At 36.5% G+C, this 14,593-nt stretch overlaps 2 protein-coding genes across 2 annotated transcripts; one reads left to right on the top strand and one right to left on the bottom strand.

The window, feature by feature from the left end:
* Positions 1–3,476: 3,476 nt before the first annotated feature.
* LOC113728540 (receptor-like protein kinase HERK 1) lies at positions 3,477–6,746 on the top strand. The gene has a single exon (XM_072077553.1). It carries the CDS (start codon positions 4,025–4,027, stop codon positions 6,515–6,517), a length of 2,493 nt encoding a protein of 830 aa, XP_071933654.1. The 5' UTR covers positions 3,477–4,024; the 3' UTR covers positions 6,518–6,746.
* A 5,250-nt stretch (positions 6,747–11,996) lies between these two features.
* Positions 11,997–12,488, bottom strand: LOC113742594 (uncharacterized). The gene has a single exon (XM_027270470.1). The coding sequence runs from the start codon at positions 12,486–12,488 to the stop codon at positions 11,997–11,999; it is 492 nt and encodes a 163-aa protein (XP_027126271.1).
* Between the last annotated feature and the right edge of the window lie 2,105 nt (positions 12,489–14,593).

The following is a 14,593-nucleotide window of genomic DNA, read 5'->3' as shown; positions in this document are numbered from 1 at the left end:
CCCTCAGGCCCAAGTTCACATTTCATTAGGCCCTGAGAAATTTCGTTCTTTTGGACTACAAACAACAGTTTTGATCCACAACTTCTAGTCACCCTCGAACTTGCGAAACGGTAATTCCTCTTGTAAATGAAACACGTCACGCCCTAATTTTTTTTTTTTTTTTCACTTAAGATATTCGAGGCTTTCGACTAGATTAATCTAAGACTGTATACAATCTTATCCCAAAAATACATATCGAGATAGCACACTAGAGTCGATAACACACGAAAGTTAATGATAGAACCTGCTGATAACTACCACGTTACTTAACTAGTAGGACTACTTATGGGATGCCGTCGCGGCTTCAAATCCTCTATCCTTAAAATAGTCCCTGTCTCCGCTGTCCCTTATTTGTACAGCTGCCACGTGTCCCTAGCCTTTTGTTAATCCAAATTCAAATAAATCGCTAATAATCGGTTTACAAGTTTTGTTAACCCAAACTCAAACAAATCGATAATAGTCGATTGACAGGTTTACTTAAATATTGATTTTACAGATAACTCAAAACTATTAAGTAATTAATTTTAAATCATTGCATTTACATAATTACAAGATGTAAAAAAATTAGAAAGAGCTAAACTGGTTTGTTAAAAATTATGATCAACAAGACTCTTTTTTGTTAAAAAGAAAATTAAAAAAAAAGTTTTGAGTTATCGGTTTGTTTGAGTTTGGGTTAACAAAACTTGTAAATTGATTATTATCGATTTATTTGAGTTTGAGTTAACAAAAGATTAGAGATACATGGCAGCTATACAAATAAGAGATAGAAGGAACAGAGACTATTTTGGGGACAGAGGATTTGAAGCCTGCCGTCGCACCCTATTCAAACTAGATGATATGTACTACAGCGTTACCTGATCGAAGTGAACAAAATTCTACAAATATGTTATAAAACCACAAAAAAAGTAACGAGGAGCAAGGAATTTGGAATGTATATAACATCTCGCATTGTTTGAATTCTACCGTACGTCAATGCAAGGACTGTATTACTGAACAACTTACAAGAAATGTATGAATAATTTATAATTTCAGAAGCGTATCCTAATTTATGATAATGACCGATATTGAACCCATGTAAATTTTGTTCTATCAGGAAAAAAAAAGATCTTTAGAGTTGGCGGCCCAGGAAGAACAATTCGTTGGCCGTAGGCAAAGGGGCCCTGGAGTTGTTGCACTTGACTGCCGATTCCTATGTGGGGCTGAGCAAGCTCCCACAACAAATCCCATCACCAACAACGGCTGAAATGAAGGTGAAGTGTCAATTACGCTTGCACTAACTGTCAACAAGTTGCTTGACCTCAAATGGTTATTGGTCCAGCATCTTCGCTTCCCTCGGACACTTGTCAAGAAACAGCCCTCATCATTTTCGTGGTACTTTTGAATTGTGTGATGTATACATTTTGGACCTTTCTACTACACTAGTTCTAAGTGTCCGTTGCTTTTGTTTGTGAAACCATTGAAAGTAAATGTAAAATGTTGCTCAAGAAATATTCAACCGCGTTGGTTGGAAGGAGGAAGAGTGGCGTGACATGAGCTCTCAAAATCCAAAATATTTGCCGAAGTGTATACTCTTTCTCTTAAAATTTGGACCGGTGGCCACCACCAAATCCTTAAGAGTTGTTGAGGTGGGAGTTTAAGGATTCAAATCTTGACTTTCATTAATTGTTATAAGATGTAATTCTCTAAAAAAAATATATGAATATAAAGTGTATTCATTTGGTTCAATGGTGATTCAGTTTTCGTCGATTCTTTGTTGGTCTAGTCTACTTTTTCTCTTAGAGAAACTAAAGATGTACACTATATCTTACACTTTACATCGAAGATTTTTTTTTTTCCACTTTAGATTTCGTTTACCTTTCGGTTATAGTAAACACAAAAGGGACTAGGTTATTCACGTCTTTGCTGATTGTTATGCAGACTCAATTAGATCAAGAAAGTGCTATGACACAACTTTAAATTTTTTCACTATAAATAAAATTTAAACCCTCACCAACCATCCAAGAAGGGACTTAAGCCCCTCCATGACAGCCACTCTTTCAATTTGAGTATTTGGCACCTCCAGCTGCATTCGGCATCGGTATGCGAGGGAAATATTTTGGCTCCTTCAATGGGGGAATCTTTTCACCTTCTTTCTTTGTTTATTTTCTCTCCGGCCCACCACTAATAAATTCTTCGACTGGACACGCACAGAAAGAAAGAGGCTGGTTATCTCTCTCTCTCCTTTTTTTTTTTTTGTGGGAGGAAAAACACTAAAATATTTTTTTTCAACTTATTATAAACTTTTTGTTAACATAGAAAAGAATTACAGATACTGAGAGAATACTATTATTAATCGAGCAAATAAATAAATTATCATGCTATATTTTGTGATTGAATAGTAACCTAATGTTTGTTAGGTTTTTACTTTTCTCTAAGAGCAACATATTGGTTTGAGTGTGTACGTGCGCGTGCATGAATATATATATATATATATATATATATATATATTGCCTTTTTGGGGATGGGAGTGGGAGGAACAAGGCAAGATATTGGATAATGGATAACCACAAATTTTCTTACCAAAAAAAAAAAAAAAACCTCCAACTCCATTGGATTGGACCATACGTATAATTCTGCATCAGCATGCACGATATAAAGGAGTCGATGGATTAATTTACCTAACACTACTACTTTACGTATCATATAGTAATATTTTAAGCTCAAAATTGAAAAAGGGAAGAATGATTAAATAAGTTTCGAAAAGTCTGAAAACTTGGTTGTGTTTGAATTGTATTTTTCATGATTTTTCATGAAAAAATTACTGTAATAATTTGATGTACGTGAGGAAAAAAGATAATAGAAAAATATGATCACGGAAAACGACGTAATTTTTTTACGAAAAACAGCAATCCAAACAAGGCCTAAGACGATTGTGATCTTGAATTGAAAGTTGAAACAGATTATTGCAACCTTCTACAGGATCCACTCTCTTCCACTCACCATGTGGCTAGCCATAATTATAAAAAAAAAAATAAATAAGACTTATGCTTAGGGTATATGAGGTAAGAAAGTATAAAATTGTCACAGGAATATTCTAAAAAATTTTCCTGGCAATCCAACCAGAAAATTGGCATATTCGTGAGTTTGAAAGGACAATGTAAAATAAAACTCTATGATTTGAAGGGTTAATCTGTAGTAGGCTAGCTTAGCTATAACACGCCCTAGGACCCCAAGGCCCCCAGTCTTCTCATGCATCTGCTTCAGTTAAACAGAGCAGTTAATAATACTTTCTGTTACAAAGCATTCAGTCTTCAAATCTGCGAGCTGCTCAAAATTTATCTCTGCTGTCTTTCACCTTTCTGCTCCGTTCTTTTCCTTCTTTACCACAGGGTAAATCTCCTTGAAAATGCCAACCATATCTAAGACTTTAAATGCTAAAGCTCATAGCTAGACCCCAAAAACCAAAAAAAAAATTGCACATGATTATCTTAATATAAAAATGCAAAATTACTGAATAACATTCAGAGAACTTTAGACTCTAGCGAGTTATTTCCTGTCCTATTCATTCTACAAGAGCATTAAAAGGATACAAAAATAAAAAACATCTATCAATCTGAATGCATACGGGTTGGCTGGCTGCCCAGTTGTAACCGGCCAGGCGTGGACTGGGCTTTTCTTGATTTTGTGCTGTTTGGCACAGAAATTCTGGTTTCCTCCTTTCTTTGCAGCTGAAGGCCAAAAGGGGCTCCTTTATTTGCATCCGAGACAAAAAGGCTAGTTATGATTTCCATTCTTGTTCCGTAATTCAGTAGAAATCCGGGTTCCTTCTCTTTTGGTCTATTGGAGCTCGAATGATCTCAAAGGTGCCATCTTTACCCTGCTTTAACTCTTCTCTTTGATGGGTTATTATATGCTCGTAGCTTGGAAATCTGGTTTTTATCTCCTTTATTAATCACCAAGATTTGATCTTTAGTTTCTTGAATTTGAGCGTTTTCTGCTGTTTTTTATGATGGGTTGGAGGGTGATGAAGTTGTTGCTTTGGGCTTTATTCATATTGTATTTGGCGTGCTTTGCTAATGGATTTACTCCTCAAGATATGTATCTTATAGATTGTGGTTCATCTAGTGATACTAAGGTGGATGACAGAACTTATCTCTCTGATAAATCCGCTGCAAAGTATCTTTCAACTCCACAAGATATTTTGGGCACTACTAGTTCAAATTCTATAACATCATCTGAAGATGCACAACTCTATAAAACTGCTAGAATCTTTACTGGAACCTCTAGCTATAAGTTTCCTATCAGCAAGAGTGGGAGAGTCTGGATCCGCCTGTATTTCTTCCCTTTTGTTTATAACAATTTCAATATGAACTCTGCAAGTTTCTCAGTTTCCACCCAAAAGAATGTCCTCCTTGGAAACTTTACACCCAAGGATCCTACTATGAAAGAATTTTTAGTAAACGTAACATCAGGGGAACTTGTGATCACTTTTGCTCCTTCAAGTGCTTCATTTGCTTATGTAAATGCTCTGGAAGTTGTCTCAGCACCAGATTCTCTCATCACGGATGATGCTGTTACATTCAATCCGTCAGGAACATTCCACGGTCTAGTGAATTACACACTTGAAACTGTTGCAAGAGTCAATATGGGTGGACCTCTCGTGACATTGAAGAATGATACATTGTGGCGAACTTGGGTCAATGATGGAAGTTTTTTGGTTTCACCCAGCTTTGCAGTTACAAATAAGTCCTTGATTGGATCTGTCAAGTATCCTGAAGGTTATGCAACGGAGGATATTGCTCCACCAACTGTCTATGGTACTTGCACTAAAATGAACTCGAGTGGTGATCCTAACAGTAAATTCAATGTCACATGGCAGTTCAATGTGGAACTTGGCTTTCAATATATGGTTAGGTTACATTTCTGTGACATAGTAAGTGATGCTGCAGATGAAATTTTTTTCAATGTATTCATCAACTCGTTCAATGTTGCTCCAGATTTTGGACCAACTGAAAAGGTAGGATTGGCAGATGCTTTCTACATGGATTATGTCACTCCATTAGCCAATAATAATACGGTGTATGTCAGTATTGGCCCATCAACTGTTAGTGCTTCTCCTGATGCCTTTCTAAATGGACTAGAGATTATGAAACTGAACAATTCCTTGGGTAGCCTCAGTGCTGCAGTATCCGAGCCTCCTCCTTTTCGCCAAGGCTCAAAAAAGAATGTGGGTATGATAGTTGGTCTTAGCATAGGAGTGCCGCTTGCTTTACTGGTGGCTCTGATTGTCTTTCTTATGTGTAGAAGAAAAAAGCAAGTGCGTCTTGGTCATACAAAGACATGGATTCCTATTTCCATCAATGGAACTGCATCCCATACAATGGGAAGTAAATACTCCAATGGGACAACCATTAGCACTGCTTCTAACTTGAGTTATCGCATTCCTTTTGCTGCAGTTCTAGAAGCAACAAACGACTTTGATGAGAGTTGGGTAATCGGCATTGGGGGCTTTGGGAAGGTTTACAAGGGGGTCTTGAATGATGGTACTAAAGTTGCTGTTAAGAGGGGCAATCCAAGGTCTCAGCAGGGTCTATCTGAGTTCAGAACTGAAATTGAGATGCTTTCACAATTCAGGCACAGACATTTGGTTTCACTGATTGGATACTGTGATGAAAAGAATGAGATGATTCTAATTTATGAATACATGGAAAATGGGACAGTCAAGAGTCATCTCTATGGCACTGATCTTCCCAGTTTGAGTTGGAAACAGAGGCTTGAGATATGCATTGGGGCAGCCAGAGGACTACACTACCTTCATACGGGCTCAACAAAAGCTATCATACATCGTGATGTAAAATCTGCAAATATATTGCTGGATGAGAACTTTTTGGCAAAGGTTGCTGATTTTGGACTTTCTAAGAGTGGACCGGAGGTTGATCAAACCCATGTGAGTACAGCCGTAAAGGGAAGTTTTGGCTATCTCGATCCCGAATATTTCAGAAGGCAGCAGCTGACTGAAAAATCAGATGTTTACTCTTTTGGGGTCGTATTGCTTGAGGTTCTATGTGCAAGGCCTGTGATAGATCCATCTCTTCCACGTGAGATGGTGAATTTAGCCGAATGGGCTATGAAGTGGCAGAAGAAAGGACAGCTGGAGCAGATTATAGATCCTAATCTTGTTGGAAAAATTAGACCGGATTCCCTCAGGAAGTATGGAGAAACAGCAGAGAAGTGCTTGGCAGATTTTGGGGTAGACAGACCTACAATGGGAGATGTCCTGTGGAATCTGGAATACGCACTTCAACTTCAAGAAGCTGTAATTCAAAATGATCCTGAAGAAAACAGTACCAATGCCATTGGTGAGCTCTCTCCACAAGTCAATAATTTCCATCATGCTGATTATTCTCCTTCAGCCGCTGAAATGTCTCATGTGGATGATCTTTCGGGTGTTTCTATGAGCAGGGTCTTCTCACAACTCGTGAAGTCTGAGGGTCGATAACTGAAGTGAAAAATGTGTTATGTGCAATGTGTTTAGATCTTCTCCCAATGCCATAGTAGTTTTTCTTTACCGCTACCTGTAAGAGTGAATCTAAAGTTACAGCCTCATATAGGGATTCAGGGATTCTCATTTTCTAGATCCATGTATGTTCTGTTATTTATGTTCATATAAATTCTTCTCGTTATATATGTTGGTCTGCCTCTCAGCTTATCTATCTTTCTTACCAAAAGTATTGTGTGTTGATGTGTCTTTGGATTTCTTTTGTTCCTTTTTCCTGCTGGTTTGAATTGTCAACTTATTCCCATGCCTATCTATATATAGGACTGAAAAGTTGCCAAGCTCCATCTTTCAGCTCTTCACATTAGTACTCCAATAAATCAGGCAAACGATAGTCAACAAGGAGGTTGGCAAAATGGCAGAGGACTACTTCTTAGAAAATTTATGCATCTAACCATAAACTATAAAAGCCATGATGGATGCTTTCAATATTTATCAGCAGTTGTTGAAGCCTTGATGATAGGGATTAGGGAGGCGTCAACTTCTTTCCCTTACCAATAACAATAAATGCATTTGAGTTTAATGTCAGCCAGCCCTTAACATTTTGAGTTTCAATTTGCTAAGTTCAGATCTAAATTTCCTTAACAGAATCCATAACCCTTTTTAATGTTTTCTTCTTCTCAACATCAGATTTTGAACCTCTCTCTTCGGTACAAGTTACTGATTTTGCTGTCAGTGTCATTTTTGCTTTTGGACAGTTTTAGTTTCATAGCAAGGAAATTGTTATTTGCACTTGTTTTTTTGTTGATTGCACCTTCACTATCATTTTAATTATATACAAGTTTTTATTTGTTTAAGTATATGATGAAACAAATGATTAGAGTGTAAGTAGCAAAATTAGAGACTCTTGCCGGAAATGCAACCAAAACACGCTGTCTACATTCTCACACCTGGGCTGGCTATAATAGGCTTCCCGCGGTAGAACCCACCGTGAAACAAGTAGGACCAGGCCATGTGGAGGGTCTAAGGAGATTGACAACAAGATCTAGGATGTCCAAAGCTTCTTAAGGCCCCAGCCATAAGTAAGCCAATGAATCACAGCCTCTGATCCTCGTAGAAACCCGCACAATGAGTCCACATATAGGAGCCCATCTGAATGTTGAGCCCTAAAATATTCTCTTGGTTTCTACTTTAATTACTACTTGTGGGAAGAGGACACCCTATGGGTGTGCAAATTTTTTAAAAATAATTAAGTTGTTTTTATTAAAATCAATAGGAGTTATTTTATTTACAAAAAAAAAAAAAAGAAGTTGTATGACTTGTTTGACCAAAAAAAAATTAAAAAAAACAAACAAACAGAAGTGATTGGGTGTGGAAGTTATTAGAAGTTACTAAATTAAGTAGTTATCCTTAGTAAATCTTTACTTTTTATAGGGGCAAAATTGAAAAATCAAAAAATGACACAAAATTTTAACACCAAACCCCTTTCTCATGCTTTATATATAGAAAGATGTTTGTATTAACAGATTCAATCAAAAAGTTAAAATCTTCTCAAATTCCTCTAAATTGTTTGAATTATTTTGGAGATATTTGGATTTGTAATCTATCAATTATTTGTATCACAAACTCAAATACTCCCAAGAAACCCAACAACTTAAAAAGATTTTAACACCAAGCCCCCTTCTCATGCTTTATATATAGAAAGATGTTTGTGTTAACAGATTCGGTGAAAATTTTAAATTCTTCTCAAATTCCTCTAAATTGTTTGGATTATTTTGGAGATATTTTGATTTGTAATCTATCAATTATGTGTATTATAAACTCAAATACTCTCAAGTAATCCAACAACTTGAAAAAGATTTGAGAGGATTTCAAATCTTTCGTCAAATATCTCAATCCAAACATAATATAAGAGGAATTAGAAAATATATAACCCAATATATTTTTCCATGATATAGGGGTTTTCTCTAGAACAAGTTGTATGCACTCACTAATCTCGTTTCACAAGTACTATAATTTTTTTTTTTTGGCTAATAATTAGAAAATCAATTAACTTTGGAGGAACCAAGCAATAATAGTCTCCTTATCAGCAAGAAATAGCTTTTGAGTTTTGAGTGTTTTAATTATCAGATTTACTGATTTAGGTACCTTTTAGAAAAAGCCTGTCATGCACATAATTTCATTCTTATTTATTTTCTTATGGCCTTGCCTTCCTTTATCCTGATTTATTTGTTTGGGACCGATGGTAGGCAGGTAAATGAATTTTGACTTTTGATCGGATTAAAAATACACTTTCTCTGATTCAACTCTTTCCAACTTTGCAAAAAGTATCGAGGAGTAACCAACGAAAAAAGAAAAGATGAAAAGAATATAATGAAAGCTATATAAATGTTCACCGTTCTAATAATATGCATGATGATCTCCACTATATACCTGCCTAGAATACTGGCATAATGTCCCATGGAGTATCCTTTCGAGCAGGTCAGGCTATGAGTTGCATGAAATCATTTTGCCATGTCAGGTCGATAATAACATGAAATGATTCAGCCAATGCTATGATAATTGTGTTCTCGTCAGGATAATTAATTTGGGCCTTCATGCTTTGTCTAACAGATTAGGGTTCGAACCTGACTATCAGATTCATGGGAGAGAGGATTAGGGGAGGGGGGAAGGTTAACAGAAATTTAAAAGAAAAACTAAAAAAAAAAAATGTAGAACATCCAAATTCTCGCCTGCAATTATACGCGAAGCATTTACCTCAGATTTATGAGATCTTGACCAGGTAAGCAACAGTTGGATTTATAGCAAATAGAAAATAAATCTACCCACCGATTACATGTCATTTTAGTCAAAAGTTAACATCATGGCCACGGTACACTACTGTCTTTTTTTTTTTTTCTTTCTCACAGAGCGGGTATTCGGGCTTTTGGCCCGACTAATTTCACTCCGCTTGGGAGAAGAGACTTCACTCCACTTCGAGCACGGTAGCAAGGGGTTCGAACCCTGATTATCCAGATAAATCTATCATATCCTAAAGAGTGGGAACTGATCGCTCAAGCTAACTCTTGGGGCCACGGAACACTACTGTCGTTTGGCCAAAATGCTAAAGCTTGTCCAAAATACTTCTGTCTTTATCAGTTCCAGCAATTATTTTTGTATATATATATATACAAAAATATATAGGCTTCCAAAAATATTTGTTTGGACTTCCTATCCAATAACTGCACTCAAATACTTGTTCAATGCAGTGTGGACAACTGGAGGAAAATGAAAAAGAGTTGATAAACTTCACCGTAGAGTTTGTCCCATGACATAAAAAAGAAAAAAAATAACAGAACTACGTTATAGAGTTTGATCTGCTGCAACTAGCAAGGTCCATTTTTAAAGAACCAAACGCCACCACGCACACAAATCCTTGTGATGGGCATCTTAAAGAATTCGATTTATTGGAACATGTGATCACCAGTGCTCAGATACGTAGCCTGATGGATTAATCCGTCCGGCAAAGTCCATGAAATTGTACGACATAGGAAGGTGGTTGGACTGCAATTTAGATGTTTTATGGGATAAGGCTTTTAAAACGATGGAGATAAGAGCCTGTCTGGATTGTTACTGTTTCGAGACAAGTTTTTCAAATATTTCTTTTACGCATGTTTTAATTATTTTGTTTACCTCATATATATATATCATATTACTATTCTATAAAAACCTCAGAGTTTCAGATGAAAGATTTATGAAGTTGTAAAGTTGAGGAACCAAAAAACAAAGACTAAACTAGAAAATTTGGCATTGGTGGTTTCATTTGCGGGGGATAATGATGCACTCACTCATTACAAACCATGACAGTGTGTAATTCCACTAAGCCAGAAACAGGAAACATAAACTAAGACAGAAGATAAAGCCAACGAAACGTGCATTGTAAGTTCCATTAAGGATAGGGATACTGATTCAACTCGATGAATTTTCTTGTTGCTGCCTTTTTGCACCTTTTCTTTTGGCCTACTTCTCCTCCTTGAAGGTGCTCTCTACTCAAATGAATGACAACCCTCATGAGTCATGAGTAAGGCTATTATGATACGGGTCGGCATATATACAATTGCCGTGATAGAATGTCCTTTTGCATATATACGGGTCGGCATTATGAGACGGGTCCTTTTTTTTTTTTTTTTGGTTATATTGTAAGATATACATGTTGTTTTGTGTTTGTCAGGGATCAAGAAACGACAATCTATGAAATATGAAATGACAGTTAGAAAATAGAAGCTCGAAGAATTCTTTTCATTATCATCTTTGTAAGGAAAAAAGAAAAAAAAAACTGCATTCTTTATTTCTTTTTGGCTGGTTAGAGGAGAGCCAAAGCGCTTAATTTAGATGCGACAACAGGCTGAGGCTGCCACGCTATATTCTCAGTCCTGCATACTTCGACTTATGTGGTTTTTGCCAACTTTATGGTAGAATTGATAAGGTTTGATTTTCACAATCAGTTCCGTTACATAACACTCTATGCAGGGTTATTTCTGAACTTCAGCAAGTAATTAACTGATTTCCCCAAAACGAAAGAGAAGAGAAGAAGAAAAAATTGATGATTGGCCTACATGTTTTGCTATATATATATATAGAAATCATTCCTTCTCATTATGAATGACAATATGATTCTACAAACATTTACAGGAGTAATTGTTAATGCAGGAAAAAGTATGGTCATAGGAAATGGACTCGAGGTCAATTTCTTCCACTATGCATATACAGGTGGTGGTGGCAGCCTGGCAGGTACAGCACTTCCAAGAGGTAAATGGGCATCAAGTGGTAGAACATGAAGACACGTTACTTTTTGGGACATTCCCAACTTCTATTCCAAGAAATCTGATGCATTTTTATTAGTGGAGGTAATTATTCTCATGCTTGACTCGTTCCAAAGTTAGCTCAAGAATAGTTTCACTTCACCCAGGTGGAAAAACAATTTCCCTTCGTCCCGCGAAAACAAATAAAGCTATTGAGCTTTGTATATTCGGATCATTATCAATTTCTTTCCTTGCAAAAGACTACGTGCATGCCAATCTAATAGAAGCATATATAAACAAATATTTCCTTTGAATTCATCGAAATCCATTTACACCAACCAAAAAAAATAAGGTAGTGACCAGCAGTTATAGCAAATTACAAAATCTATCAATTTATATCAACTTGATTACCTTCAAAGGTCAAAATACCAGATAATCTTTTATCAAAACCTCCAAAACTCAAAAAACTAAAAGTACATAGTTTATGTGAAGTTTTACAAGCACCGTGATGAAATAAATCATGGCATGCACTCCGACGGGGAGAAGTAGATTACATACGCACCAAACCCTTTTTTTTTTTTTTTTTTCAAATATATAGTAACATTTAAACGGCATTTAATTCTATCGACATAAATATAAGAAAAATGCACAACAAAGACAGAAGTAGAAAAGAAAAAAAGAAGAAATATTATTTATAATGATCAACCAACCACATCAACCTTGGTGGTGCAAGAAAGCAACCGCCTGAAAATCGCCGCCAGGGCAACACATGACATTTCCTTGGCCCTTCTAAACCCCGTACGTTTCTTCCTTCTACCACCGGCGCCACCTTCGCAGCCATGGCTACTACAGCTGCTGCCACCACCGCCTCTTAGCTTTCGCTTTCTTTTGTTAGCCGCAGACACCCTGTCCCTGAATCTTCTACAACTTCTCTTACGTTTAGCTACGTTTAACTCGTCATCCCTTGAGAAAGTGTAGCTTCTTAAATATAACTGTCGACACGAAATACTGTCCACCACCGTAGGATGCATGAGACCAGCGGCACCACCGTGGCCGCCGCCATTCTTGCGTCCGTTAGAGCTCAATGACCTTACGAATTCGACGTCGGATTCCGGCCACTTGTAGAGGTTTACATAGGTGGCTCTGACGGGGGCTTTGGCATCCACACAGTTTGATATGCAAGTTGAGGCCATGCTAAATCTTAGTTTATCCAAAGGATCGGAGAAAGACGGATTACAGTTGCAGTGGACTCTGATGGATTGGGTAACTTACTTTTGGAAAAGAAGAGGAGATAATACAAAAAGAAGTTTGTGTGAGAGAATGTATGTTGGGATATGAAGCTGTTAGTGTCATGGGGATTTTGATAGTGGTTTATAGACGACTTAGCTGGTGAAGTATGCAATCATTTGGAATTATATGAAAAAAATACTGTACAAATAGGCAATTGAGACTGCATGTGTTGTTACTCTTTTTTTTCCCCCCTTTGGCGGAAGTGAGAAGGTTGTTTGAGGCAAAATTAACATTAAGAAACTTCAAGAATATTCGATTGGAATTTTAAGCTAAATTTCAATCTACGCTTGTTTATATATATATATATATATATATATATATATATTGTGTGTGTGTGTGTGTCTCTATATATATATATATACACACACACACGTACTCGTATTAGTCTTCTAATGTGAGATTAATTTCCCAAATTTTGGTGCAGTAGCAATACTTACGTTGCTTTAGTAATATGAGCAATTCCATAGTGACACAATTACTATTTCACCTTAGATAGTGGACCACATAAATAATTTCCAGATGTGACCAATCGTGCTATTCATAACTGAAATATATATGTATTGCTTCTGATTTCTGAAATTCGAAAGTTGAATGCTAAGCATAACGATTCCTATTTTTTAACAATCTATGTAGTAAGTAGCATTCTTATATGTTGTATGAATATTTATATATGTTGGCTACCTATAGGCTACGGGCCTACGCCATTTTCTACCTACATTGCATTTTTCTAGATTTTTTGTGAAAAAATTACTATAACGATTTGATATATGTGAGGTAAAAAGGTGATTGAAAAATGTGTTCATGGAAAATTGTAACAATTTTTCTTTAGAAAAAGGGCAATCCAAATTCCAAACATACCCTACACCAATGTTAAAAGTTTTTCCAATAACTTGGACCAAACTAAAAAATTGCCAGAGATTTCTTCTGGGTAAAACTATCTGATAGGGGTCTCACAAGTGAGTGCTACAAGATATCGTGCATTAGTTAGCATGTTTATGAACCTGAATCCGATATATTATTTCAAGAAAGAATAATAGAAAAGATCAGATACTTTGAAAAATGATGTGTTTGTTGATGCTACAGATTCATTCCTAGTTTTGGAGTTAATTAGCAAACAAAATGTGTATTCGCCTTTAGTCGTGAGCAATGAATGGATAATAACATCGGGAGAAACTCTGCCAAGCATATAGCTTTTGCGCATAAAGGGCAATATAAACTAAAAAAGTAGCTTAGCTTAGGTTGGCGCAACCATTTCTAAGAATTTAAAATGCTCTATCGATAACTTGTTACTTTGGAGTTTGGACATCTATACCTTTGCCGACCTAAAGCATGTATATTATAGTGCTTAACCATATTGTTATATTATGACATTTTATTGACAAAGTCTCAAATGAGATTCTTTTTTAAAAAAAAAAAAAAGAAAAGGATATCCAATGGGATTCCCTTGCCGAATCCAAGAAAATGCAAGAACTATATATTTTATCAGATGGGTACGACATTAGAACCCCAAAGCCTCCCTCACCTTGTCAAACTGTTAAATAATATTTGGATTTACTGAATTGTACTTTACACGAAGAAATTTTGGCCAATACTCTGAGAGCCTGCCTTCTATCGTAACATCAACAAAAAATAAATTTGGACGGGCATATAACACCTACTAATCAATTAGGATATTTTAGCACACAAGTCCCAGCATCATAGCCCCATTAGCCCATATGATGTCCCTCTGTCCAACACTAACGTGTACTAGAATTTCGGACTAGTCATTGCAAATGTTTAATGCAACTGGAAACATCTTTTGCAGGTCTCTCCGGGTTAGTTCGGTTGGTCACGTACCCTTCTCAGAAAGCGGTGTCCATTTCATTCACCAAGATTCGAGTTCCAAGATTAACGTGTCCAAGAGGATGGGACCTCTCCTCTTGAATTGCAGAGAAATTAGTCGGGCTGATAACCCGGCTACTCCCGGCATCTGAGAAAAAAAAAAAAGAAGAAAGAAATATCTTTTGCA

Source organism: Coffea arabica, chromosome 1c (assembly GCF_036785885.1).
Source record: "Coffea arabica cultivar ET-39 chromosome 1c, Coffea Arabica ET-39 HiFi, whole genome shotgun sequence".
Classification (NCBI taxonomy): domain Eukaryota; kingdom Viridiplantae; phylum Streptophyta; class Magnoliopsida; order Gentianales; family Rubiaceae; genus Coffea; species Coffea arabica.
Note: the sequence above shows the minus strand (reverse complement) of the source record. Positions and strands in the feature narration are given on the sequence as shown.

Excerpts from the sequence above, each read along its gene's own strand:
- LOC113742594 (XM_027270470.1), bottom strand. The coding sequence starts at position 12,488 with ATGGCCTCAACTTGCATATCAAACTGTGTGGATGCCAAAGCCCCCGTC.
- LOC113728540 (XM_072077553.1), top strand. The coding sequence starts at position 4,025 with ATGATGGGTTGGAGGGTGATGAAGTTGTTGCTTTGGGCTTTATTCATA.